The following is a 27,452-nucleotide window of genomic DNA, read 5'->3' as shown; positions in this document are numbered from 1 at the left end:
TACACCGCACACCTTCACAAAACACTATTGTGTAGATGTGCACACAACACAACAAGCTAGAGTGGGACAAGCAGTATTAAAAACATTGTTTCAGACAGTTGCAACAGACACGGGCGACCACCGCTAGGGAGAGAACTGCTGTATAGTCTATTCATAATGTACCATCTGCAGCCCATATGCCTCGAACGGAATATGCTACTTACCAGTATGCATCTGTTCTTGGCATAGAGGGCTGCAGAGTGGTACATGCCCTCCCAGCCTCCCCGGAAACCTGTGTCTGTTCCAACATTATCTTATTTAGATACACTTACATGGGCACTCTTATCTGTATTCTACTATACTACTCCATCTAACCCTACTATGGCAAAACAATCTAAGGATGGAGCCGATGCCCATGCGCACTACCAACCAAGGGAGGAGTCACCAAGATACAAAAGACTCTCCAAGAGAAAAACTAAGTGCAATCATCCGAGCCCAACACCAGATGGCGATCTATTCATAATGTACCACTCTGCAGCCCTCTATGCCAAGAACAGATGCATACTGGTAAGTAGCATATTCCTTTCAAGTTATTAACCTTAAAAGAAAAATGAAGGCTGCTACTCAATATCAAAGTAAAGTTAAGTACACTTCTCACCAGTGAGTCATGATCTAGTATTTACGGAATGCTCCAAATATCAGTCATGTTTCATCAACGCTATTCCACATTCTTATTTATATAACCACCTCTCTGGAACGAGCGGTCAGTTTGATGCAGAACTTTTTACCCTAATAAGAAATCCTTTGTCTTAACTGGTTTGGAAATGTGTCCTCACCATGGATGGCCAGTGATTCATGTTGATTTCTATCATATCACTGTTTTTGTACTGACCTGTTCAATCTTGTGTTATGTTTTGCAGAGTTGCAATGAGAAGTTCAGAACTGCTTTACATATACGGCAATCTTGACTCAAGAGTAAGGGCACTTGTTTTCAGTGTGCGCTGCTGGGCGCGGGTGCATGGAATTACAAGCAGTATTCCTGGTGCCTGGATTTCAAACTTCTCTTTAACTATGATGGTTCTGTTTTTCTTGCAAAAAAGAAGTCCTCCTATTATTCCAACACTAAACCATCTGAAGGATCTAGCAGGTATTGTAAAGTTCATCAATGAGTATGTTTTAAATAAATGGTTATGCTAAATGCAATTAATTTTTAGGAATTACCTTTCTTGTGATAGATATTCATGGCAACATCGTTCCACAGTTTAGAAGTAATAATTCATAAGTCATTTGATTAGATCATTTAATACAGTGTATTTTTCATTATTATTAAGAATTGCGAGGGGAGGACAACCTAGACAAAAAGCTATATAGAGGACGAGACTGAGGCACACAGGTGTATATATTTTATTACCACTCCTCATAGTGCCAGCATTACCAGTTGCGTGGTTGATCTGGGAAAGCCACATGGGCCTGCCAAGACAAACGTCTTGCTAAACAATCATCATAGAGCCAACCCCAAGTAGTGGGGAGCATTCATTAAGAATACGTTTTGCTGCAACACCAAGGAATTTGCAACTCAGAAACCCTAGACATTTGGGCTCTCATTACAAGTTAAAGGCTACATTTAAATGTTTGTGAATAGTTGTGTGATAATTGTGATAACATTGTCATAACATTCAAGTTTTTTCTTGATGGTTTTTGGCAGGTCAAACTTTCAGAAATGTATCAGGTTGTGTGGGGGGAGCCCAAAGAAAAAACAAAGCATGCAGAATTCAATGTGTTAAAAAAACAGCTATGTTTGTTATGCCTCATTTTCAAGTTGAAAACTAGGAATAGGCAATATTTACTGCACATGATTAATATCTCACACTGGGGGTATTGGTATTTACCATGTGCGGTATATAATAAATAAATGCCCCAGTCTCTTCTGCCCAACTTGTAATAAGAGGCTAAGGGGTTAGGATAAAATAAATGGCAGTATGACTCAACATTAACCACCAGAGAATAGTTTTTTTTGTATTCTTTATTTTTTTATTTAGAGCAACAAACATAAATTTCTATGTTTTCCGGGTACGCCAGAAAGAGAATGATGTGCCAAATAAAAACACCTTACCGCTATCTTCAGTATCCCAGAATATGGCAATACTCTGTATATAGATGAGTTTTTCATTCATGCAAAATGCCCCAAAGCTTCTGGAAATATTCCAGCTTGGCTAGTTGCAAATAAAAGTTATTTTCTAAAGTCTTTATTTTATTCATTTTGTACTCTCATTCATATCATGTAGAGGACTTTTTCATCCATCCATTTCTGTGCTGTTAAAGAACAAGCCACCAAGCGAGTCAAAGTTCTCATCATAAAGCCTATCGGTCCTTATTTGTCTCCATCCAGTAAAGGCCTAACAGTGGTCTGTGGACAGTTTTTAAACTCTGGACACGTAGGTTAGTAAAACCTGATCCCAGAATATTCTAATTCTTGGACGTTTTACATGACACCAGTTACCTACTGTCCTTAATACCGTGTAGATAAATTAATATGGTCATGGGAATTGTAATAAAATGTTCTTGTATGTAATATAATCTTTACAGTGAAACATATTGGACTCAATGAAGCAAGATGATGCGTTTCCCAGTTCAAAGTACCTAACTCCTGTTTCGTGATGTTTGTCTGCATGTCTTGTTGCTAATTATTCTGATTTTATTCTGATTTACAGTACTGAAATCTAATGGAAATGTATTCACTCGAGCAATGCAGCCCCTCTGGCCGGGGGGAGATGAAATACCACTTTGAACATTTGGATTCTCTCTCTGCTTGTAGTCCTAGAATTAACCCTATGCCCTCTTTAATATGCATCCTGTAGCTCCGAGAAGGGAATAAACCCACCATTGTCAATTAATTGTTTTAGCCCCCAAAGGTCCTTGTCCCTCCATTGCTTCACCATCTCGGAAATAGTTGCTGGAAGTGATGGATTTTCCCATAGCTGCACACATCTCCTTTTGCCCTCATTTTTTGATTGCCTTTCCTCGTCACAGAGGTTACATCTGCCTTAGGATAACTTTTGATCTAGTTAGTCATTTTCTCTTCACCATAAATCATTGGTGGATATTTTGATGTTGCCCTCCAAGAGCTCGTTATAATAGATCAACTGGCAGAACAGGAACCCTGAAGACGAATGTTAGATGTGGGAAACAATTGTAATGGAGGAAATAATAGACAGAAGCTATAAAAACGGATTTGAGGATAGTAACGAAATTGGAAGATTATTTGTGTGGAAATCTAAATGTAGATCAATCTTAAATCAATTCAGCGGTATCAGAATTGTTTTAAAAAGGTGGGTTCGCATTTTGAAGGTGTCCACACCATCGCCTGTCCACCAACGAGCCTTCAGCTTCCAAAGTAGAGACTTTACAACATTTGTTCAAAGAACTAAATGCAGGGTATGCTTGTTCCGACTGCCCAACACAAGGGCTCCACTTTGAACGCTGCACATCAGCCCTCCTTTCTATTCCTAAACTGCAAACCACTGCCTCCTACTCTTCAAAGTTCACCAGGACTCTCACTGCAGCACAACAAGGCACACAAAACCTCCTCCGCTTCATTTTATCGTATTGCATTGAAATTTATTTAGAACGCTCACTTCTCCTATCTAAGGCCAGGAAGCGCTTACTTACATGGATAGTACCAGAGCTTTAAGTGGGATGAAAAAACACAGGGGGAGGGGGGATGGTGTCTTGAAGGGGCGTGGCCAATGTAATTAAGTACGTGTCTTAAAAACACAAGCTAATAATCTGTGCTGAGCACAGTGTGCTGCTCGATTTGTATTTTGCTGTTTCTGTCATTTCATCCAGATTTATGATACAGCAAGTAACATCCTACCTATAACAAGTCAGGACTATTGGCTTTGTCAATGGTTGTTAGTTACATAATATAAATAAGCAGCAACTATGGCTTGTATAGAATGTTGAAAAAGCTTCCACTTAAATCCCTGGTGACACCACAACAATGTTGCTGCTCCTGAGTTTCAACAAGAGAAGGGAAATCCAGAGAGAAAATGAAACTCTTTAACCGCATCGCTGCGGCGGCTTTTCCCGCTGTGCGCGGCAAATTCGAAATTACCGCGTTACGTGACGAGCTGGCCTTGTCATCCGCGCAGGACAGGTAAGCGCGATGACGAGCCCAGCTCGTCAATAGCCTCGAAGGGGTTAAAGGATTTCCCTTCCCCTACAACGTTCCCCTGGCATGACGTCATGCTGCTACTTCTCCACTAGTGAGCAGTGTGAGCACGCATACATGGATTCAGTCCGGAAAAAAACGGACCGCCTGTGCCAGGGCCCAAAAGGGAGCACGATAGAGACCCGTTTTGAGGTCCCTTTTAAAAAAACTGCCGGTGCTCAGCACCGGTGAGACCCGGCCCACTTAAAGCCCCGGACAGCACACAGCACCCCATCGCTCCTCCTCTAAAACAGCACTTCAGGCATCATCACCCTCTTCCAGCAGATCACATCAGGACTCCTCTTCCTTCACCAGAGATCAGACCCCCCCCTGTCCCATCTACACTGTCCAACAGATCCCTTCTCCTAGACATCAACGCCATGCTGTAGGTCTCTAATTCCTTCCGAGCACATAAGGCCTCTTCATTCTGCATTGCACACTTGACCCCTATTCCTACCAAGTACCAAACTCTTTTGTCACTGGATTACCTGGGACTGTGGCTCCTGCATTCTAAAGACCACTAATGTAATGTTGTGTAGTGTGATTCCCCTGGGGGGTCTGATTACTGAGTTACTCCGATTGCTACTTGAGCATATGACCTCTAGGTCTCTGAAAGATGTCGGTGGAAAGTGCTTTCCGAGCTAAATTAATCACTTGTTAACAATAAACTCTTGATCGCTTGTTTAGAATTTGACCTAATCATTGTTTATCCCTTTGATACTGCAGGGTACTTCCAACCCTTCTCGTGAATTTTAAGAGCTTTCAAGCATGTTCATTAAGAATGCCTTGTGATAAATATGATTCATTTTTGTGTATCCGGTAATAAATATTGTTTGACTCATGTTTTATTTCTAGGTGCAGAAGACATCCACATCATTGATGACAATGATTGTACATTTGTTAGTGATATAAATAAAATAAAGGCGACAAAAAATACAGAAACATTAGGTGAGATCTTAAATTGTTTCATGTTAAATCCTTAGTAAGCTGTTTTTAGTTTCTTAAATTATTTTCTTTTTTCCTAGGTGTATTGCTGAGTGAATTCTTTGAATTTTATGGGAATTTTGCTTTCAACAAGAATATGATAAACATTAGAACAGTAAGTAATTTGTTTTAGTTTAATTATTGTTAAATGTTTTCTTCAAATATGTTTTATATTCATGGCAAAATGTAAGGTTGAGCTGCAGCTTTTCTTGAAATTTGCCATAGATATCCTCAAATGTACTCTCATATCGTTATGGGCCTTATTAAGTTACTTTAGGAACAAGTGAGTTGGCTATGAAAATTCGTTGTGTACCATTTTGAACAAGTTATTTTTTTTAAATGTGTCAATCCATTACACTTAATAACTGGAGTTTGAAATTTGTTTGAAAACTGCAATATTTTTTTTTTGAGTCATCCATCACCTACAATGTACTCTGTGACCTTTCTTTTTCCCTTTACCAACTTGTTACGAAGTCTGATTCCTGACAGGATGGAAGCCACTCTAGAAAAGGATGGTGTTATTTAATGTTACACAAAATCCCTTTGCTCACACATGCCTCCTCAGCATGCTGGCTTTTGAGATGGAAAACTATCTGCTGCCATTTTAACTTCTACATTTTTCCTTCAAACTATTTATTGTGTGAAGAAGATGGAAGATTTGTTTCATCACCTCATAATATGCCTCCCTTCTTTGCAAGTTACTTGTACAGTTTATAACCACTTTCACATTATGTATTATTTGCGCTGGACATTTTTTGCCATGTTTTGAACAACACAAGGGAACCCAATATGGTGCACAAGGACCTTGGGTTGAGATAATTTTGAGAACAGTGCTCCTTGATGAAGGCAAGATACCAGAGCAAAATACATGTAGAATGAGATTGGTTCTGTAGTGTTACTTTTCAAACCGGATAGTAAGATTTAATCAAAAATAATTGTGAGGATCAAGCGAAACATAAATAACGTGGGACACAGTCCTGTATCCACAACGCAGAGGTGAACAAAATAACAGCACAAAAAACAATCAGGCAAAACCAAGTGCTTGTTCGTAAATGTGAAGGGTTAAACAAGCGTGATAGTAAACACAACCGTTACATACATTTGAATACATTTTGAGTGCACTGTGTTTAAAAAAGCCAATAACGTTTCGATCCCCTTTAGAAGATTATTGTGATCATCATCAGGACAAAAGCAGATAGGTGCCTGAAGGACATACAACCACAGTGATAGTGGCACAAGGTTCAGCTGGGAACAGCAGCATGAAGGATAGCAACAGGTCCCCCCAATCTAATGGTAGTCTGGTTGTGGACTAGGCGGGACTGTATAGGAGCCGGGGTAGAGACCTTGAGGGGACTGTCGAGAAGTAAGTCGAAATGGATAGGAGGAGGTGGAGGCTCATTTGTCTATAATAAAGCAATGAAGAGCGAGCGAGCGTCTGTTGTGGACCGGTAGGCTGTGGATCACAATTGCGAGTAGTGTTATTGAGCGAGGGGTCCGCAGGAGGTAAATGGCCGTGGAGAGTAACCCCAGGTGGCCCCAGGTTTGAGTGCGTTGGGCGGCTCGGTGGCCTTTTGGCCGCGGTGCTGCATGGTGCTAGAATGCGGGGGGTCCGGGGATTTTTTATATACTTTTACGTGCAGCTCTATGGCTCAATGGAGCAGACATTTTTTGGCAGCTGGCTCACAAAGAACAAGCACCATTTTGCCACTGGAGTCTTCATCTGGTTACTTTCTGGCCATTAGACTCAAGAAAAGCCCTTATTGTTATGCTGCTAAAGGCAAAGACCAGTGCCATTGTCAGCAAAGATTTTGTCTTAGGGTACATGAACTCAGATGTTAGTAAGAAGCACTTTGTTCTGCTAGTGGCTTTGTGGTTGATTAGAAAAGCCTGCAGGCCTATGTACATTTTACTCCCTGACTTTGAGTGTCTTATTTACCTGAGCATGCAACCCCATCACTCTGCCACCAAACACTATTAAGGGAACATTTCCCCTTATCTGGCAAGCAGTAGTACTCATTTGAGGAAAATTGTTAATTTGCAGACCTGAAATGAGGATGTCCGTATCACTTTAGAAACCGGGTAGAGAAACTGCCATGAACAAGTTAAAGATGAACTGAGATAAATGTGGCACCAGCCTAGTCCCCCAGGAAGTGTGGTCATACTCTGGCTTGTTCCACTCAACACATCACTGAGCTATTTTAGTACCCTTTGCCCTGCAGTGCATTTGACTTGCACCAAGTCTATTTGTTTGAAGGGAGACAGTGCATGCCATGAATCAAAACATAGATCTCACACAGGGCTCCTCCATTAGCATACATTTTCAGAGATATTAGCCCTCTCTCTATCTTCTACTCCAAGACCATACTGATACCCTCGTAATGCACTTAGTGTGGTAAAGTGAATGAAGACTCCACCCTCCTGAGTTCCACACACCTCTTTGCACCAGTATCCGTCTTCCAAGTCATTGCCCTTCTCACTTCTATGGGATCTTCATTACCCTGTGTGTGTTCATTTTGGAAAGTATATGAGTTGCTTTATGTCTCCGGGTGTAGGTGTAATTCGAGGTGAAAACTGCAGACTTGAGATTGAATGAGGAAAATTGTACTCTAGATCCATTTATATGGAGGCTGTTACAGGTAGACCAAGTCACAAAGGTTCTCTGGTATGTACAAGTGATACTAAGCTAATATTCAGAATACACGAAACATGAAAAGGTGTTTTGAAATCTAAGGGCAAAATTTCATCTTAACAGGGGATGGCATAGTGGGATGTGAGTGGGGTTGAGAGGAGCAGGGTCTTCAATTAAGATCTCAAGGGTTTGAGAGATCGAATCTAGACTGGATATGTGGATTAACTGTTATTACAGGGATATGCAATCAAGGAGATGGCTTGCTCTGGATTGTTATCTTTTTTTTAAACTTTTTTTTTGTATTGGGTATTTCATAGATCAATTGATTGGTTCGGTGGGCCGTAAATTGTTGATCACTGAGAGGGTTTTAAAGCTAGGTATATTGTCTTTTGAGTGTGCTTGCTTTTTTAAACGATGCATAGGAGTAAGAGCTGGGTGTCCACTGAGATAGGTAGCCAGCAGAAGGCCAGTGTGAAATGGAATGCACCCTGTCTAATTGTGAGAGGGAAGGGCTTGTACAGTTGTTTTGACATGATTTTTTTTAACAGAAACTTTGCTCCAAGCCATCTCTTCACCAGACATAATTTCTGCGCGTCCTACCAACTTTGCACTTCTAGGGATAAATAGACCACATAGAATAGGAGGAGGCCTTGCTATTATTCAGAAAAAGGATTACAAATGTAATATTAAGGACCTACAGATTCCTAATTGTAAAGCGTTACTCTTCTCCATTTTCTTTGCTCCAAAATTCACCCTCTCAGGGCTCTTATTTATCGCCCCCTGGGCCTTCTAGCAACTGGTGTTCTGTATTACCTGACTATTTGGCTCCTCATGTTTTGACGGCAGCCAATTTGACCTTGCTTGATGACGTTAACCTACATCTTGAGGATCCAAATAATAAACCAGCCTTGACCTTCATGGATAATTTCAGCTCATTGAACCTTTCCCTTCTTAATTTTGCTGCCACCCACATTGTGGGCCCCCTCTTAGATCCTATTTTATCCAACCTCTCCACTCTTTTAGTTGATTCTCCGCTCCAGCTTTGTTTTACTGATCATTATGCAGGACCGTTTAATATCCCAGTCCATTGCTTCCTTGCTACTCTGCCTGCACCGCGACTGACGAATAGACACTAGACTAAATTGGTTATGCCTGAACTCAATGATCGACTTCTTAACACTATCTCTACCCTGAATGTCAATCTTCATGCTAATCATATCCCAGTGCATCAATGGCTTAGGGATGCTACTGATGCAATTTTGCCTTAAACACCTATAATGCAATGAAGACTACTTCCTACTGCCCGGTGGTTCAATGAAGCCCTTTGATGTGAAAAGAAACACTTCAAAATCTTGGAAAGGTCCTGGGGGAAGCACAATGAACCAGAGGCCAAAGCAGATTATACAGACGCTTTGAAAAAATATCATGCCTCCTACAAACTGGCCCGGGCATCCTATTACACTGAGAAGATCTCCAGTGCCCCCCATTGCCAAAAACGTTGTTTAGAGTGGTGGATGAAGTCTCGGTAGCTAGCATTTTTACACCGCCGCCCTCTCTCCCTCAACAACAGTACGACGAGCTGGCCACCTTTTTCCTGAGCAAAGTTGAGTCCCTCTTTCGCTGCCACCCAAGCGCTTGACTATTCAGTCTTGATTTCTCTAGCCCACAAGTCCAGCAATAAGCCTGAAGAATCCCTGGAAATCAAGGCCTGGCTCTCTTTGGATTTAGCATTGTTACATACTTTATTAGACACCATTAAGTCTGGCTCTCCCCTAGATCACCTTCCTGTGCCTAAACTCAGATTGATTGACGATGCTGCCCTTACAATAATTCTTGATCTTCTCAACTCATCTCTGAGTACGGACCATGTCTCCCAGAATTGAAAACATGCCGTAGGGCACCCTGTGCTCAAGAAGGATAGCCTTGATTCCCTTTGTTGGTCCAATGTTTGGCCTATCTCCTTCTTGAAAAGCATATCAACACTCAACTCTCCTCCTTCTCTACTTCTTGCAATCTGCTCCATCCGTCTGACTCCGGTTTTAGGGCAGGCCATAGTACGGAATCCCCCTTACTGGGAGTCACAGAGCTCCTCCTGCAAGAACTTAACTCCGGTGGGACTGCCACCCTTATCCTTTTGGATTTAAGTGCGGCTTTCGACACAGTTATACATTCTATTCCGCTGAACAGATTGGAGGTACTAAGCATTGTGGACTTGGCACTAAGATAGATGTCCTCTTTATTTAAAGATCTTACTTTTCAGGTTTTATCAGCTGATAACACATCTATGACCCTCTCGCTGCCCTCTGAGGTTCCGCAAGGCTCCATTTTGAGTCCCCTGCTTTTTAACATTTACCTTTGCTTTCTGATGGACGTGATTGAGGAGTCTGGTCTCACTCTGTTTTTTTTATGCTGATGATTCCCAGATTATTTTCTCCCTTTCTAATGCACAGAACCCAGATCCTTCCCCATTTAGGCAAGGCCTGATTAATGTTGTCCACTGGATGACAGAAATGCCTTAAAGCTTAATGGCGATAAAACCGAAGTCATGATTCTGGGCAGCAATCCCGAACGCTGAGGAGTTAAACACTGGATGACCTCTTGGGACCCTTACCTACGCTGGTTGATAAAGTCAAGAATCTTGGCTTTATTATTGATCAGAATCTTTCACTTACACTGCAGGTCTCCAAACCCACAGCTTCTTGTTTTTCCATTCTAAAATGGCTCAAGACAATCCTTTGGCTGATCCCTTTGAATACCCAAAGAACGGTTTTACAGGCCTTTGTAGCGTCCAGATTGGACTATGAGAATGTTCTATACCTGGGCGCTGATAAATCAGTGATCCACCATTTACAGATCATCCAGAATGCGGACACCATTCTTCTCTTTTGACTGCCTAGACATACTTCTGTCTCACCCTTGCTCGACAAACTTCACTGGTTCAAGGTCGATGAATGTATTAAATTTAAGGGCTTGTGCTATATGTTCTGAGCTAGGCATGGCCTCGTCCCTACATACATCCAAGGTCTTGTGTTCTGTAGTATGGGATCTCTGTGTATAGTCATAATCTAGTGAATAGTCCCGCCCATGTGCGTGGACCCCGGCAATCAAAAATAATCTCTTAAATTGTCAAATCATGCAGAAACTGCAAAGACACTTAAGAGAGAATTTAAAGACAAATAATGCAGCCTATATCCACCGGCTACACTGTCCAGTACTTCAACTAGAAATTCCACCAAACAAAACCACACACAACACAGCCTGCCCAGTTTCTTCCATAGAGAAACTTGCCTTTACCAGTAAAAGACTCTGGAATGATAGAGAGGAAGGCATCGACAGACAAGCCCCATAGGCTGCCATTATGTGGCTTAAATAGGATACTGTGCCTTTAAGAGAACTTTCCAGAACTTTCTCCCAGTATCCCAGAATGCACAGCAGGTCCCTTTTACTTTCAGTTCTTTTTTCTGGCTCCTGCTAACAGGACCTTGGCATTGAGCTCTCCCTTTTTTCAAGGGTTTATATTGGATTTAAGTTCATTTTTGACAAAAGTATTTGCAGTTTATATTCTTTAATCATGGGCGAATTTTGCGAATTCGCGATCCGCGGATTTGCGAATTCGCGATCCGCAAAATTAGCGAGATTGTGCGAATTTGCGGATTTTAGTTTTTTTGCATGTTCGCGGGGTTTTTTGCGTGTTCGCAGGGTTTTTTGCGTGTTCGCAGGGCTTTTTGCGTCTTCGCGAGCCGCTTGCATAGCGCAGTTACCCATGCAGTCGTTTATGGGAGAGGGAGAGAGAGATAGCTAGATAGATAGATAGATAGATAGATAGATAGAAAGAGAGAGAAAGAGAGGGAAAGAGGGAGAGAGAGAACGAGAGAAAGAAAGAGAGGCCGGATCTCTGAAGGGCCAGATTCCTGAGTTGCCCCTACAGAACATACAGCTTTTTATTTTTAGCAAAATGCATATGAAAATTGTGCTGTAAAGGTCTCTTTTAGTTTAACCCCTCCTGACAAATCAAAATGGGTGTATTTGCCATCCTCTCCCTTCTTCCTGTTTTTTATATCTGTAAGTGCTTCCTGATGAGGTTTAATTCCTTGGACAGGTGCCTCGTTGCCTACTTGTAACTATTCTCTGACCCTGCTTCAAGGGTCAGAGCAGGGTCAGATAATAGTTGCAAGGAGGCAACGAGGCGCCAGGAAGCAATTAGCAGCAGGTGTCCAAGTTGAAGTTAATTTGTTTGTAACCCTTTTGTAAAAGGTTACAAAGAAATTAGGTTCAACTTTTGCACCTGCTGCTGTAACTCTTGCTTGGCTGAAAATTCGTCCCCGCTGATTCGCGAATTTTACCGCGATTTCGCGAGATTCGCGGATCGCGAAATCGCGTAAAATCCGCAAATTCGCCCGCGAAACGGATTTTACGCCTACCTTTAATATTCTCGGTGTTTCCCTTCTCTCCTGTGTGTTTGTCAGGCTTTTTAGGGCTCTAAAATGCCTGCTCTTTTCGACAAATGCCCAGCATGTGGAAGGAAGAAGGCCAAGACTGATCCACACGACGTCTGCATTATTTGTCTCCCTGAAGCACATGTCCCTGAAGACTGTGACATCAGCCAGAACCTCTCAGCAAGGACCCTGAGGGAAAGGCTGAAGATTAGGCTTCAATGCCTGGAAGAGAGACGACTGCAGGCTGCAGGTGGGTCTGAGTAGACCGGGAAGGTTGCCTCTGCTGAGGCCTCTGGGGAGCTCCCCAGAGGCAGGAAGACCAGCAAACGGTCCCGGTCTCCGTCGGCGTCGATTGCATCGACGACGACGTCGAGAGGGATGACGGCGGTGTGTTCCCCATCTCCCCGGCGCTCCGGGTCGAGACAGCGTGAAGATTCGACGTCGAAGAGCCTGGTTAGGTCTCCGTCGAAACCACTGTCTAGGGCGTCTTCATCGTCGACGTCAATGTCGAGCTATCTGCGTCGAAGGAGAAGCCACAGGCGTCGGCGCTCGTCGTCGAGGCGTTACCGCCGGTCGCCGTCGAGAAGACGGTCGGCGTCGAGGGGATCCTCGGCGTCGAGGACCTCGAAGAAGAGGACGGCATCGAGGAGGAGTCGACGCTCGTCGTCGAGAATGGAACGGTCGAAGTCGCGGAGGCGGCGTTCGGCATCGAGGAAGGAGAGTTCGACGTCGCGGAGGCAACGTTCGACACCTGAGTCGCGGAGGCGACATCCGACACCGGAAAAACGACGTTCGGAGTCGAGGAGAAAGAGGTCCGCGTCGAGGAGTCGTTCTCTACTCCCCGAAGCGGCGCAGAAGGAGTTCTGGCGCCAGAAGTCAAGCTGAGTCTGGTGGGGGGCGCCGGAGGCGGCGATCACATACTGGAGGGGCTGGTTCTCAGTCCCCTCCCCCGAAGAAGTCACCAGGCTCGGTGGTATATACACCACCTCAGCCGAAGACGCCTCCTCCCCCTATACCAAAGGAGAATCCTCCCGTCAACCCTCCTCTACCACCACTTCCTCCCTCAGGACAGCCACCACCACCGCTCCCGCCGCATGGGCCCGCCCCTCGGCCGGAGATACCCCCTGTCCCTCCGCCGAGATCGGTGTCACTACCTCCTCTTCGTACACCACCTAAGGGGACTCCTAAACCACGACCCCAAGATAAGCCACGAAAGACGCCTCTACGGAAACCTGCGGAGCGCCCACGGACCGGGAGGTCACGCTCTCGCTCCCGGAGGAAGGAGCGATCGCGCAACAGGTCGTCCACGCGGTCGAGACGCTGCCATAGGAGGCACCGATCTCGCTCTCACACGAGGTCCTCAGGGACCAGGGACTACTCTTCGACTTTGTCGGGATCGCCGGACATAAGGGTGTTGCCGGTTAGTGACCTGGTGGCATTCCATGATGTCCTATTGTGAGGCGCTGCCAAATTGGGCATATCCTTGACGGTGCCCACGCCTAAGACATCAGTCATTTCCGAGACACTGCACCAGAAACACCTGTCTCGTCCACTACTACCTCTGGTGACGGGCCTGGAGGAACCGGCCATGGACCTTTTCTTCACCCCTGTGGTGACTAAGGCGGCACCATCGAGATTGCAGAAAAAATACCGGGCTCCCGATTCGGACCCGGCTTTTCTAAGGGTGGAACCTCCTCCGGATTCTGTGATTGTGACGGCGGCCCGCAAACAACATGCCACCACCCCGTCATCCACAGTCCCCCCAGACAAAGAGTCTAGATGGATGGATTCAGCTGGAAGGAAAGTATGTGGAACATCGGCGACCTCTATGAAGGCTGCGAGTGCCACAGCTTTGTTGGGATGCTACGACCGCGCCCTCTGGGACTCCCTCCAGCAGTTTGCGGAACACTTGCCTCGCGAGAAGCGGGAAGATTTCTAGGAAGTGCTAAACGAAGGGATGCTGGTAGCGAATCAAATTATCAGCGCTGCAGCAGATTCATCCCTCTTGGCGGTACATGGCTTTTGCCATGGGATTAACCAGCGACGACACGCCTGGCTCCGCCTTACGTCACTGAAACCAGACGCACAGCAAAGGGTGGCCAATCTTCCATTCTCTGGCGAAACCCTATTTGGGAAACATGCGGATGACGAAATGGCCTGCATGAAGGCGGAGGTCGAAACACTCACGGCTGTGGGTCTAGAGAAGCCCAAAGAAGCGAAGAAATCGTACCGCCCATTCCAACGGCGGTTCGGTGGGCAGGGCAAAGGACGTGGCCAAGATTCGGGACAGTCGCAGCAACAACAGTTCCGTAAGCCGTTCCAGAAACGCCCGAAGGGCAGAGGAGGCCAGCAGTCGGCACCAGCGACCAAAGGCCCGGCCGGGTCTAGGCCCTGAGCGTTTACTTCCCCCGGATCTGTTACCCACTCCGGTAGGGGGAAGCATTCAGTTTTTTCTGGCAGAGTGGAGAAAAATTCCTCAGGACAAGTGGGTGCTGAATATTGTTTGCAATGGATACAGTCTTCGGTTCACCAGCCCGCCTCCAGCAATTCCACCGGTCAGCTCGCAGTTTCAGCTGCGCGAGCTCCAGGCGGAGGCAGATATCCTGTTAAGGAAAAGGGCGATTTACCTCTGTCTCAGAGAGGAAGATGTCTGTACTCCCGGTTCTTCCTGGTTCGCAAGAAGGACAAGAACGAGTTCAGGCCCATTCTGGACTTGCGACAGGCAAACAGATGGATTCGCAGGGAAAAGTTTTGCATGCTGTCGTTGCATCAGATTTATCCTCAGTTGCAACAGGGAGACTGGCTATGTGCTATAGACCTACAGGATGCGTAATTCCATGTGCCCATTGCACACAAACACAGGAAGTTCCTGCGGTTCCAATCGGCGCCAATCATTATCAATACACAGTACTCCCATTCGGACTAAAGTCTGCGCCGAGAATATTCTCGAAGTGCATGGCGGTGGTAGCAGCACACCTGAGGAAGAACAAGGTGTTTGTCTACCCGTACCTGGACGATTGGTTGATCAAGGCATCCTCCTTCTCGGAAGCTCGAGCACACTTCCAGAAGACGTGCGTTCTCTTGAACAAGCTGGGGTTGCACATCAACATGTCCAAGTCTGTCCCGACTCCAGTCCAATGCATACAGTCCTTGTTAGCCTCCATCAATACGCTGTCAGCAAGCATGTCTCCTTCGGAAGAGCGACGATTATCGGAAGGCTCAGGCTCTTATGACCACTCCATCTACAACAGTGAGGACGGTGTCTTCTCTACTGGGATCAATGGCCTCTTGTATCTTCCTGTCGCCACACGCACGGCTGCACATGAGACCGCTGCAGGGGTGCTTGGAGGACCAGTGGGATCAGAGGAAAGGATCTTGGGACGACAAGATACAACTGTCTCTGCATGCTCTTCAGTCGCTGAAGGGGTGGTGTTCAGCGGAGAATTGCCTCAGGGGGGTTCCCTTCCATTAGGACATTCCCACGCAGACTGTCGTGACGGATGCTTCTCTCCAGGGGTGGGGAGCGCACTCCGGAAACCTACAGATTCAAGGAAGGTGGTCCCTGATGGAGGCAACGTATCACATCAATTTCCTGGAACTCAGGGCTGTTCACTTGGCACTGAAGGCCTTTCTTCCGTCCTTTCAGACCAACTCTCTGCTTGTACAGACGGACAATACCACCACGATGTATTACTTCAACAAGCAGGGGGGCTCGAGATCACGCACTTTGTCGAAGGAGGCGCAGGCGATCTGGCACTGGCTTCTGGCCAGAGGACTGACGATAACGGCTACCCATCTGCCAGGTGTGCAGAATGTTCAGGCGGACACACTGAGCAGACTGATTCAGGAAAACCACGAATGGGTCATAAACGACGAAGTACTAGGAGAAGTCTTCGCAAGGTGGGGGACTCCAGACGTAGATCTGTTCGCCACCGCCGAAAACAGCAAATGCCGGGACTTCGCCTCCAGGTACTACCAGCAGGGGACGCTGGGGAATGCGTTATGGATCAACTGGTCGAACAGCTTTCTGTACGCTTTTCCACCCATTCCCCTGATTACGGCGGTACTCATCAAACTGGCCCGGTCCAGGGCTCGGATGATACTCATTGCCCCGGAATGGCCCAGACAGTGGTGGTTCACGGACCTGCTTCACCGGTCTCTCCTTCCTCACATTCACGAAGTTCGGGGGCAGATGTTGCACCCCAACCTCTCGTCTTTGAGTTTGGTGGCATGGCTCCTGAGATGTGGCCATCTAAATCTGCCCGAAGATTGCATGGACATACTGAAGGAGTCTAAGAGACCTTCCACTCGGACTTCCTATGCTTACAAGTAGGAGAGGTTCTGTATCTGGCGTCAGTCCAAGAACTATGACCGACGACGTGCAAGGAGGATATCATCCTTCCTTACCTTCTACATTTGGCGCAGTCTGGCCTTTCCATTAAGGTTCATCTTGCTGCATTGACTGCCTACAGGAAATGCCCTTCAGACTTCCTTCTTCCAAATCCATGTGATCAAAGATTTTTCGGAAGGCTTGAAGAAAGTGTTCCCTCCTGTCAGGCTTCCTTCGCCTTCATGGGAATTGAATGTGGTGCTGTCCAGATTGATGAAGGAGCCTTTTGAACCTATTCATAAGGCTTCGTTGCAGCACCTATCCTGGAAGGCAGCGTTCCTCGTGGCCATTACATCGGCCCGCAGGGTGAGTGAAATTCAGGCGTTGTGTTGCCAAGAACCTTATACTGTATTTCATGCTGCTAAGGTTGTTATGCGTACTCACCCTAAATTTCTTCCCAAGGTTATTTCTGATTTTCATGTCAACCAGACCATAACGTTGCCTACGTTTTTTCAGAATCCTTCATCTCCAGCGGAAAGGTCTCTACATTCCCTGGATGTTAGGAGGGTGTTGAAATTTTATCTGGATAAAACCAAAGATATTCGTAGGTCAGACCAATTATTTGTCAATTATGGATCGGTCAAGACGGGTCTTGCTACCTCTAAGCAGTCCATCTCTAGGTGGATTGTGTCCTGCATACAGTTGTGTTACCAAAAAGCTAATAAGACCTTAGGGGGTAAACCTAAGGCTCATTTCACCAGGGGAAAAGCTGCCACGACAGCTTTACTCCGTAATGTTCCGATTGCAGGGATCTGCAAGGTGGCCACTTGGAAGTCGGTTCATACCTTTGCTAGGCATTACTGTCTGGACACTGATGCCAGGACAGATGCTCAGGTTGGGCAGGCTTCGCTGCGGAATTTGTTCGCACAATAGTGGTGTTAATTTCTTTTCTCCACCGCCGCTTAGGTGTGGGGATGGGCTTGCCATTCTATTCACTAGATTATGACTATACACAGAGATCCCCTACTACAGAAGGAGTAGTTTCTGTCCTGTAACTCTAGTTCTGTAGTAGGGGTATCTCTGTTATAGTCATAAGCGCCCGCCCTTCTCCCCGGTGGAGATAAATATTCATGTAAGGAATGCTACAGATCTGGCGTGCTACGCCTTCAAAAAGAACTGAAAGTAAAAGGGACCTGCTGTGCATTCTGGGATACTGGGAGAAAGTTCTGGAAAGTTCTCTTAAAGGCACAGTATCCTATTTAAGCCACATAATGGCAGCCTGTGGGGCTTGTCTGTCCATGCCTTCCTCTCTATCATTCCAGAGTCTTTTACTGGTAGAGGCAAGTTTCTCTATGGAAGAAACTGGGCAGGCTGTGGCGTGTGTGGTTTTGTTTGGTGGAATTTCTAGTTGAAGTACTGGACAGTGTAGCCTGTGGATATAGGCTGCATTGTTTGTCTTTAAATTCTCTCTTAAGTGTCTTTGCAGTTTCTGCATGATTTGACAATTTAAGAGATTATTTTTGATTGCCGGGGTGCACGCACATGGGCGGGACTATTCACTAGATTATGACTATAACAGAGATACCCCTACTACAGAACTGGAGTTACAGGACAGAAACTACTCCTTACCTTATGTCTCCACCTGGCCAATGAGATCAGCTAACCTTGCCCTATACACTTGGCCCAGGTTTCTCCTGGCCCGCATGAAGGGTCACTCTTTTGCATACTTAGGCCTTAAATTCCGGAATTCCCTTCCTTTGGCTCTCTGGAATTGCCATTCTCTACTCAAGTTCCGTAAGAATTTGAAGACTTTGCTCTTAATGGGCTCAATGGATTCTGCTTCTGGCTTTTGGCAAACCTCATTGTATACTGATAGAGCGCGCAGGTCACCCAACTAGAATTTATACAGATACTCACCTGGGCCCATAATTTCCAAAATCATATAACCTTTGTTTGGGTAACTCACGCTCTACTACCAGTATATTATGATTTCTATTACTGATTCCTATACCAGTATCCTACAAATCTTTGACACTAGATACCTTTGCACAATGGATCAGGGAGTTGAGTCAAAAGTAGGGCACTCAAAATATCATAACATTTGCATTCATATTAACCACAGAGTCAGGGTAGATTTAACTCTTTTATCTAATCATCATCATCATCATATGTCCTGAGCAAAAAGTTGAAGGTGATAAGACTATCAATAACTAAAACCAGAAACAGTGTGTAGCTATGAATAAGATAGAGTATGCTAAGCATTTAGAGACTTAAAGTAAAAGGCAAGGGAAAACAAGGAATATGCTAATTTTGAAAAACAATCTTTCGTGTCTTGTTTAAAGGAGGGTAAAGAAAGGGAACATACTAAACCCAAAGACTTTCGCAATACACGAACAGTTTGAAAAAGGAGAAATGCAACTATGTTATTCGAGAATTCGATTTCAGCACAATTAAACTATAGGGAAGGTAAGAGTTGGAACATTCTATAGATTCAACTTATTTCCTAAAGGGAGGGTAAGAAAAAAGAACATATACTATATAGAAATGATTTAGCATCGACTAAAGGTGGGTTGAAAAGTCGAACATGCTAATAGTAAGCAATACACGAATATCTCATTCACCAAGTGACGGGAAAGATAAAGAACATATGCAAAAAAGCTTTGCATTCAGGATGGGGAGAAGAGGAATGCAAATGTATCTATGAACACCCACACAGACTTGTATTTACCTAGGATAGAGTGAAGACCAACCCTGGCCACGGGTCAGTTGCAAAGGACAGGAGGAACCCCAAGGACTTCAGTGCCAGTAGGCGAGCAGGTGCAGCTTATGGAAAATCAGGACAGGCTAACCCCAGGATTTGGATCAGGACCGTTTCATCAAAGGTTAAGACCAACACCGCAGCTTCGGTAGCAATGCCTGCGCTACTCCATCTCTACAAGGAATCTGCCAAAACCCCCTACTGGGTTATAAATTTTATCAGCAAAGTGCTTCGCCAGCACTTTCACTTCCCTTGAACACCGATTGGGTTCTCGAACCTTCCAACAGAGTGCTCTGCAGCTCTCTGCTTTCAGTCACCTATTGAGTGCGTTGGGTCAGTGACAGGTCAGCTAATCAGACAAGTCGGACAATTTCTCTAGCAAAATCTACGCTAATTATACTGTTTTTCAGGTCAATGTACCACCCCCCAATGTTGCAAGTTTAAGGATCCCCAATTTTGATTGGACAAAGGAGGAGAACAGGTCATCACACCACCTATTTTTTCAGACTTTCTCAGTCTCGTTATTCAGATTCCATACGCGCCCCTTAAATTCCAGGTTCCCATGACATATGCCTTTGGTTAACAATGGTGAATATAACATCGAATACAATTGTAACAATTTTCAGTACAGTTCAGCTTCTTCTAGCTGGGTCACAGGTCGGGTTCCCAGGCGCATTTTGGCCGTTGCTGCCATCTGGCTGGGTTTCAAATTCTGCAAAGTTCACTTTCCCTCCGCGGAGACATGCGCAAAAGGGACTTCCAAAATGGAGTAGTAAGCACCTCCCAGGCCCAAAGAGTACGATACATAAAAAGTAAAAGAAAACAATTTAGAACACAGTAATACATGATTACACTATATACTATGAATCACTATACTATACCCATTACTTCAATAATAACTATAGCATTAGGATTAAGGAGAACGAACAGCTTAGCAAAAGCAGCAATGCAAGCCTCTCGCATGTGAGAACATAGAGCACTAGTGCGCAGATGCGAAAGGGTTCCCTCCAGAACTGCGAGTACGTCATGTCACGTGGGTATGACAGACGCATGCGCAGTAGAAATTCCCATGTAGCAGCAGCCATTTTATATGCAAGCGTATTATGATTAGAAAACACATAAGCAAGCTTCACTCGGACAACCAAATGGGGAAAGAATAAGGGACTAATTAGTAAGATGAACATATTGGTTACATGGTTAGGGTTATTCGAGGTTCATGAGTAAGAGCAAGTCGCTTTACATGCTAATCCTTGCTCCATCAGTATTAAACTCCGAAAGTTCAGACACATTAGTGTTGTTAAGACAATAGTAAGTTGTGAAGAATTTATATAAGATAGATTTTGATAACTAACCATTTGATGTTACTACAAAATAGTAAATTGAACTAGAAAGTTGAGCTGAATTAATCTAAGTCCGATCAGCAGAGGTTGGTATACCCAGAGAAAAATGTATAAGTATGACAAGTGAACCTGTGCTCACATAGCGGAAGACATTTATACACCGTCAGTAGTACCTATTGAAAGTGAACAATTTAAATGTAAAGGAGGATGGAAACTGTTGGTAGTGCTTATCAAAAAGTGTTGATTAGTTCTTGACTTTGTGACATGCAGTCAAATTAAGAAATCATCTGAAGACATTGATAAGGGAATCCATCTGTTTAGATCAGCGGACATAAAGATGCTTTATTCTGTATCTTTCAGGTTGACCTGGCACAAATACTTTTCTTAACGTGTGGCTCATGCTTGAGCTAATTTTCCAAAATGATTCTTCTTCATAACAGAAGTATTCTAATCTTTAGGTAATATCTTGGATTGAAGTTTTATTGAATTACTGAAGCAGACCTTCTAAAAAATTGAGACCTAGCCCATAAAGGAATATTTGCTTCAGTTCAGTTATTAAGGCCTGAGTATTAAGGCAAATGGTAGTGCAGTTCCTTGTCTGTGCCCCCTAGACTTTGTTTAACTAATATGTTGTCTTTTATCCCTTTTTTCCGAGAAATACTAGCCTTTATAAAAGTGGTATATACATTTTTTTAGTAAGGGATTATGTGCTTTACTTTTTTTTTTAAATATGTTGACTGTCTTAGTAGTAATATTTTAATGCTGCTGATTTCTTTCCCAATGTTTCTGCTCACTGTAATTGAATATTAGCAGTTTGTGCTGTTGTAGATCAAATGCGAAGCACACTCCTGCCACCCAGTGTTGCTCTGAACATTACAGCTTATTTTCATAGATTTTGTTTAGGTCTCGCCTATTATATCCCGCAGGGATAGATAGGTGAGATTATAGTGGCAGTTCAAAAACTTTACCAAACTTGCGGATCGGGTACAGTTCTTGTGAGCTATGCGCGTGCACGCCATCACCAGCCACATCACACTACCATTTGTCTGTGCCTCGCATCAGACATCAAAGGCTGCCGCTCCCCCGCCCCCGCGTGCACACCGCACACCACTATTTGTCTGTGCCTCGCATCAGACTTCAAAGGCTGCCGCTCCCCAGCCCACCCCCCGCCACAGCATTGCCGAGAGCTTGTTTTGCGTGCAACTGGAATAGCGCTCAATTGGCCATAAGACCGGCATCTCCGCGCTTTTGTTTGTCTGTGGATAGCATCTGTGCTGTGGCAAGGGCTACTTCAGCTCAGTTACTTGTGGCCTTTATATTTATTTATAGATGACAGCTGTAACACACTCATGGAGTTAAAACTAACCGCTTGAAATAAATATCAAATACATTCAGCAATTAGTCTCTTTGTGCATAAGCATTGAGTAAGCCGTTGGTACTCGTTTCTTGACCTGGGGAGGATGAAGATGTAGGTCGGTCTTGTTCAAGGCTAGTTCGACCTCTGGCATGTGATTTCAGCCCTCATCATTGGACAATGGTGCACCCTTTCTCTTCCAGCAACTCGTTACTGCTTTTTACACTCTCATAAGCCCCTTTTCCGTTGTTTTCTTCTCTCTTTTATTATTCCTGTGCCCTCTCACACATGCAGGCTATATGTCCCCGTCCTGTCACTGTCTCTTCCCTTTCTCTTTTCTTGCGACTCTCTCTTCATTCGCTCCCCATGTCAGACTGCTCTCATTATCCCATTATAACTGTTTCCTCCATATTCTTCATCTTCCACACCCTTCCCCTCTGTCTTCCCCTTCCTTCATCGCTGTCGTCCCCTCTCCTTGTCTCTCTTTCCCTATTACCTTCCCACTTGTCGTTTCTCTATCTGCCTGCCGTCTCCCCGCCCCCGACTTTCCAATTCTCTCATTTCCCTCTCTTTCTCTCTCTATCCTATTGCCCACACCATGTTGTCTATGTGTCTCTCGTACCGCCTCTTCTTGTTTCTTTTCCATCCTCTGGTTTCACTTCTCTCTCTTGCTCCGTTTATTTTCTTCTCACTATCTCTACACTCCTTTCTGCTCTCATTATCTCTTCTCTCCTTTCTACTCTCACTCTCCTCTTCCACCTCTCTTTCGTACTTGCTGTTTGCCTCACACATTCTTCTCTTCCCCCTCCCACGGCTCGCACTTAGTTTCTCTTCTCTTTCCTTTCTTGCATTTCTCATTCTCTCCGTTCTTTCTCAGTAGTTAACCTTCTTTCGCGCCTTATCTCTCACAGTCTTCTCTCTTGTCTCTGTTAATCCCCTCCTTTATTACTTTGTAACCCTCCCTACCCCTTTAATTTGTTTCCCCTCTCACACTGTCATTTCTCCTCGCATGTCACTCCCCATGCTCTTATTTTTCTTCCCCTGTTTCTCTTTCATCCCCTCTCACTCTGTAGACTCACCAGTCCCCCATTCTTAAATTTTCTCTCCTCTTTCTCACTCATCCCTCTCGCTCCTTCTTGCCCACATCTGTCAAAGCACAAATCCGCACATGTAGAGCCAGACATCAGCAACTCTGACTAACCTGGGATGAAATGCCCTTTGTCCGGGCGTGATAGACACCCAATGAGCAGCAGAAGTGATTTTGTAAGAAATGTCTGCACTTAACCACAAGCTGTTGCAGGGTGGACCATTTGCCTTGGATTTGCTCAATGCTATGCATCTTGTGCCCGTTCACAGAGGGAAAAGTTGCATTTCTTTGCTAGGCACTAATTCCAATGGCTGTACCGGTGTGAAACTGGTTCAGAGTCGTGCTCCGCCATCGCCAGGACGAATCTTAAACTCAGTCTAGCCCACAGCCGGGAGGACCAAGGAAGTGCTGCGGGCAGGACTCAAGGCGCGCCCTTCGTGAACTCATGGCCTCCGCTTCCAAGTGCCTACGTGCGCTTCGTATGCAGAGTAATTATTATCGCCATCTCTAGAAGGAAGAGTCACCCCAATTATGATGGGGAAATTGCTTGTACTGGCAAGTTGGGCATCCGAGGAGATATATTTATGCGCATTCCGAGCTGTCTTATCTCTGCCGCCGTGGCTACAAGAGAAGCAAAGCTCTGGCCGTCATGGTGAGGTGGGTACACACATACAGAACAACAGATTGCAGTAAGCCACATTGAGCGCTTTGGGGCACCACCATATGTGTGAGGGCACAAGGGGGTCGTCTTCCCCACGTGATATATATATATACCACAAGTCAATTTAGATGCATTGCTTATGGCCCCGTCAGTAAGTACCAATAAAATGCACGATTGAACACTCGGAAACCGATACAAGAGCTTAACGAAAGATAACTATATTTGAATAGATTTGATTGGGTCCCGCTCGCAAGCCGTTCCTAGTGTGGAAGCTTTTCTTGGGGACTTTCCTGCCTCTATCCACGGACTGCCATTGAAGACTCTGGGCAAAAGCCAACTAAGGGCGAAGCAACATCATCCTGCAGGGGCCGGGATTGCGAGACCCAGCATTCTCAGCGCTTATCCAACTCAGCGCAGCTGGTGTCTCTTCCCGCCCCCAACTCCCCCTACTTATTCACACCCTCTCCCGCGGACCGCAGGGCGCGCGCGGGACGGAGCCCGGGCAACGGGCTGGTCGTTTGAGGCCGTTTGAGAACGGACGAGAACGGACGAGACCGGGATCGGGCTACCCCCTCTGGCTTCTCTCTTTCACCTTCAAGCCAGCCTCTTTCTGCTAAAGTGTAAGGATTATGGCCACCAGAGTAACAAGGAGCAAAAGCACGCTGGCAGCCGGTCCTACAAAAGGTACTTTGGACACATATTTTGTTAAAGCTGGGGCTCTCCTGATTGATGAAATCACTGTATTGGAAAGGCGTATATCCCAAGAAATAGAATGGGTAAGAAGATCTTCCATGGGTGCCATAGCACAAGCAAGGACTCCTGAAAATAGACTGGATCGCATAGAGTCAGACAGAGGTGAAAATGGGGACAATGAGGTGGTAGTAATGTCAGATGTAGCTAATTCTTCCTCTTATACAAGGGATAAGGAAATTAGAGGCCCTGAAGAGTCAAGTCAATTAACCCCACCCGGGATTCAGATACAACCTAGTTTACCATCCCCTGTTGCTAATGTCGTTAATATTGAAAGTGCTAATGTTAGAGATAGCCGTTCAAAACAAGGTGATGGGGAAGGAGCTATACCGAAAAGGAAAAGAGGGACCCAAAACCTCGGGGGCCGTAAGGCAAAAGTTGCAAAGCATAACCCCATAGCGGAGGCTAATAGCTCAGAAAAAGGTAATTCTGCACTTACCCTACTAGAAAAAACTCACACATTACCCCTGGAGAATCCACCTGTTCGGGTAATAGAACAGGTAAATCCCAGTCCCAGTTTGAATATAGGTGGCGACATTACTATCGCTAAGATTGGTGCTCTTATGAGGTCATTGTTAAGCCCCCTAGAAGCTTGCTTAATAAAGATCAAAGCTAGGCTATCGATCATAAAAAAATCAACGGTGCGTCTAGCTGATGGTCTTAAAGCAGATAACAAGGTCGATAGCGGTGGGGCTCAACCTAAGAACAAGAGGGGTATAACAGCTCCCCCAATGAAGGATGCTAGTTTAGTTCCTGATACTTTACAATCACAGCAGCCCCCAACGCACACTCTAATTCCACAGTCTATCAAGGGCGCTGTTACATCTATTTACCCTGAGAATAATATTGCAGTCACTCAGGAAGCGCCAGTCACCGCTAAAAAGTTTAGGCCTGTAAACCTGCCTCCCGAGGCGAGCCCATATATAGTTATTTTGGCTGGTGTACCGGAGTCAAAACCAGACAGTAAAGAATCCGCCGCCTCCTTAAAGAACAAGGTGGTCAACTGGCTTACCATAAATAGACCTCTCCCTAAAGGAATAACGAGTGAGGTACTTATGGTAAGAAGAGTCCCCTGGTTGGGCAACACAAGGAAATCAATTAATGGGGATTGCGTCCTGATTAATTTCAGGGAACCCAGGACCGTCTCTTACATACACCGATGGTCGTACTGTGATCAAGGGACATCTATCCAGTCCCTACCCCTATCCTTTTTTTACCCACCCCTGAGCTATGCACGCAAGGAGGAGGGTTGGGAGACAGTCCCCATGAGAGGAGGTGGATGGCGAGGCAGAGAGGGCGGAGATTCTTACCATCACAGAGTCCAGCAGCAGCCCGCCCACTTTACAACATTCAATAGGTTCAGCTGTCTGGATATGATTGATTGACATTGCTCGTCCAGGAGGGGGTGGCCCATTACCGATTAAAGCAACAAAAACACATTGACAAGGTAGATGAGTTATAGCAACAAAGTTAAGTCATTCTACTGGAACAAGATTCAGGAAGGGCGTATCAGGATTGTGATTATGGATTTGATTTCACCTGTTTTTTGACCCTATTATTTGTTATTGTTTCAGTACAAACAAACAAGCAGGCTAGCAAAAACTCCTAGTGCCTCTTGTTGTTTATAGGTTGTATATTAGGACTGGTGCCTTAAATATTGATTAAGAATAGGCATTTTTTGTCTGTGTTTCATGTATATATTGTGTATATAGTGTGTAAATGTAAATATGTCTCATTCACAGTGAGTGTTGAATTTATGTTGTAAAAAGTGTAATTTCATGTGAATATTCGCTACTGAAACTGTATCTTTCTCTGACATATATAAATGAATTACGTGAAATATGAAAAAAGAGTAAAAAATACTAAATGAAAAGTGTGTCCGCTTAGATCTCTGGGTAAGTGTGACTTAACTTTGTTGCTATAACTCATCTACCTTGCCAATGTGTTTTTGTTGCTTCAATTTGAGTGGTCTAGGCTAGGTAGTGTATAGACCCAAGCCTTTCTTGTTCCTCCCATTACCGATTAAGGCGGGAATGACTATTCCCTCTAGCCACTGCACTGATCAAATGCTGGGAATCACAATCCTAGCTCAACAACACTTTGCAAAGGAGGGCCAAATGACCACAGTAGGGCCACCTATCAGCAACAGGGAACTCACAGCCAACCAAGGGGAATCAGATCAAAATGTTACACCGCCGGTTAGCTTAACTGACGTGGAAATTATCCCAACTTCTATAGGGAATCCCAGACCACCGTCACTAAAGATCTTATCTTGGAATTTGGCTGGCTTGGGAAACAAGCTGGATTGCCAATGCTGGAGTTCGTTAATAGACTATAAAGATATCTGCCTGTTCCAAGAAACCTGGGCGAGAGAGGAATACTCTCGCCCAGGCTTTGCGGCATTTTCCACTCTTGCCAGTTGGGGGTGTAGGGGGCGCCCTTCTGGAGGTCTTGCAATCTGGGTGGCTTCCCACCTGGGCTGTGAGGCCACACCCCTCCCTACAGGTTCTGGGGATATCTCATGTGTCCTGCTGAAATGGCCGAATTCTAGCAAACTTGCTGTGGTAAATGTTTACTCTAGGCCGGTAAACATAACCCGGGAATCGAATACCATTGAGGAACTTTCCGACTTCCTGAGTGGCCTACCCCAGGGCATACCCTTCCTGGTTGGTGGGGGACTTGAATTGTCACTTCGAGCCTCTCTCAGGACTACTGGACGGGTCATCATTAGAGGAGGATGCGCTGTGGTCAGTACCTCCTACGCTGGCCCCTCCGCCCAGAGCATGGACACCCTTGGCTGTACAGTTCACTGCCCTAACCCTCAAGCACGGTGTGAGGGCTTGCAATGGACGCACGGTTTCTGACATTCCCCCCCAAAATACATTCAACAAAGTGGGAAGGGAGTCAAGACTGGATTACATCTTAGTGCAGTTG

The 27,452-nt window shown here is 45.1% G+C and overlaps 1 protein-coding gene across 1 annotated transcript in view; it reads left to right on the top strand.

The window, feature by feature from the left end:
* MTPAP (mitochondrial poly(A) polymerase) overlaps positions 1-27,452 on the top strand; it is a 159,257-nt gene that overhangs the window by 108,572 nt on the left and 23,233 nt on the right. The window contains exons 6-8 of the mRNA XM_086941589.1: positions 900-1,126; positions 5,045-5,137; positions 5,215-5,288. Coding sequence (XP_086797715.1) covers positions 900-1,126; positions 5,045-5,137; positions 5,215-5,288 — 394 coding nt within the window. The remainder of the gene's footprint in view (positions 1-899; positions 1,127-5,044; positions 5,138-5,214; positions 5,289-27,452) is intronic.

This window comes from Lissotriton vulgaris, chromosome 10 (assembly GCF_964263255.1).
Source record: "Lissotriton vulgaris chromosome 10, aLisVul1.2, whole genome shotgun sequence".
Lineage (NCBI taxonomy): Eukaryota > Metazoa > Chordata > Amphibia > Caudata > Salamandridae > Lissotriton > Lissotriton vulgaris.
This window is presented reverse-complemented; position numbering and strand designations above follow the sequence as displayed.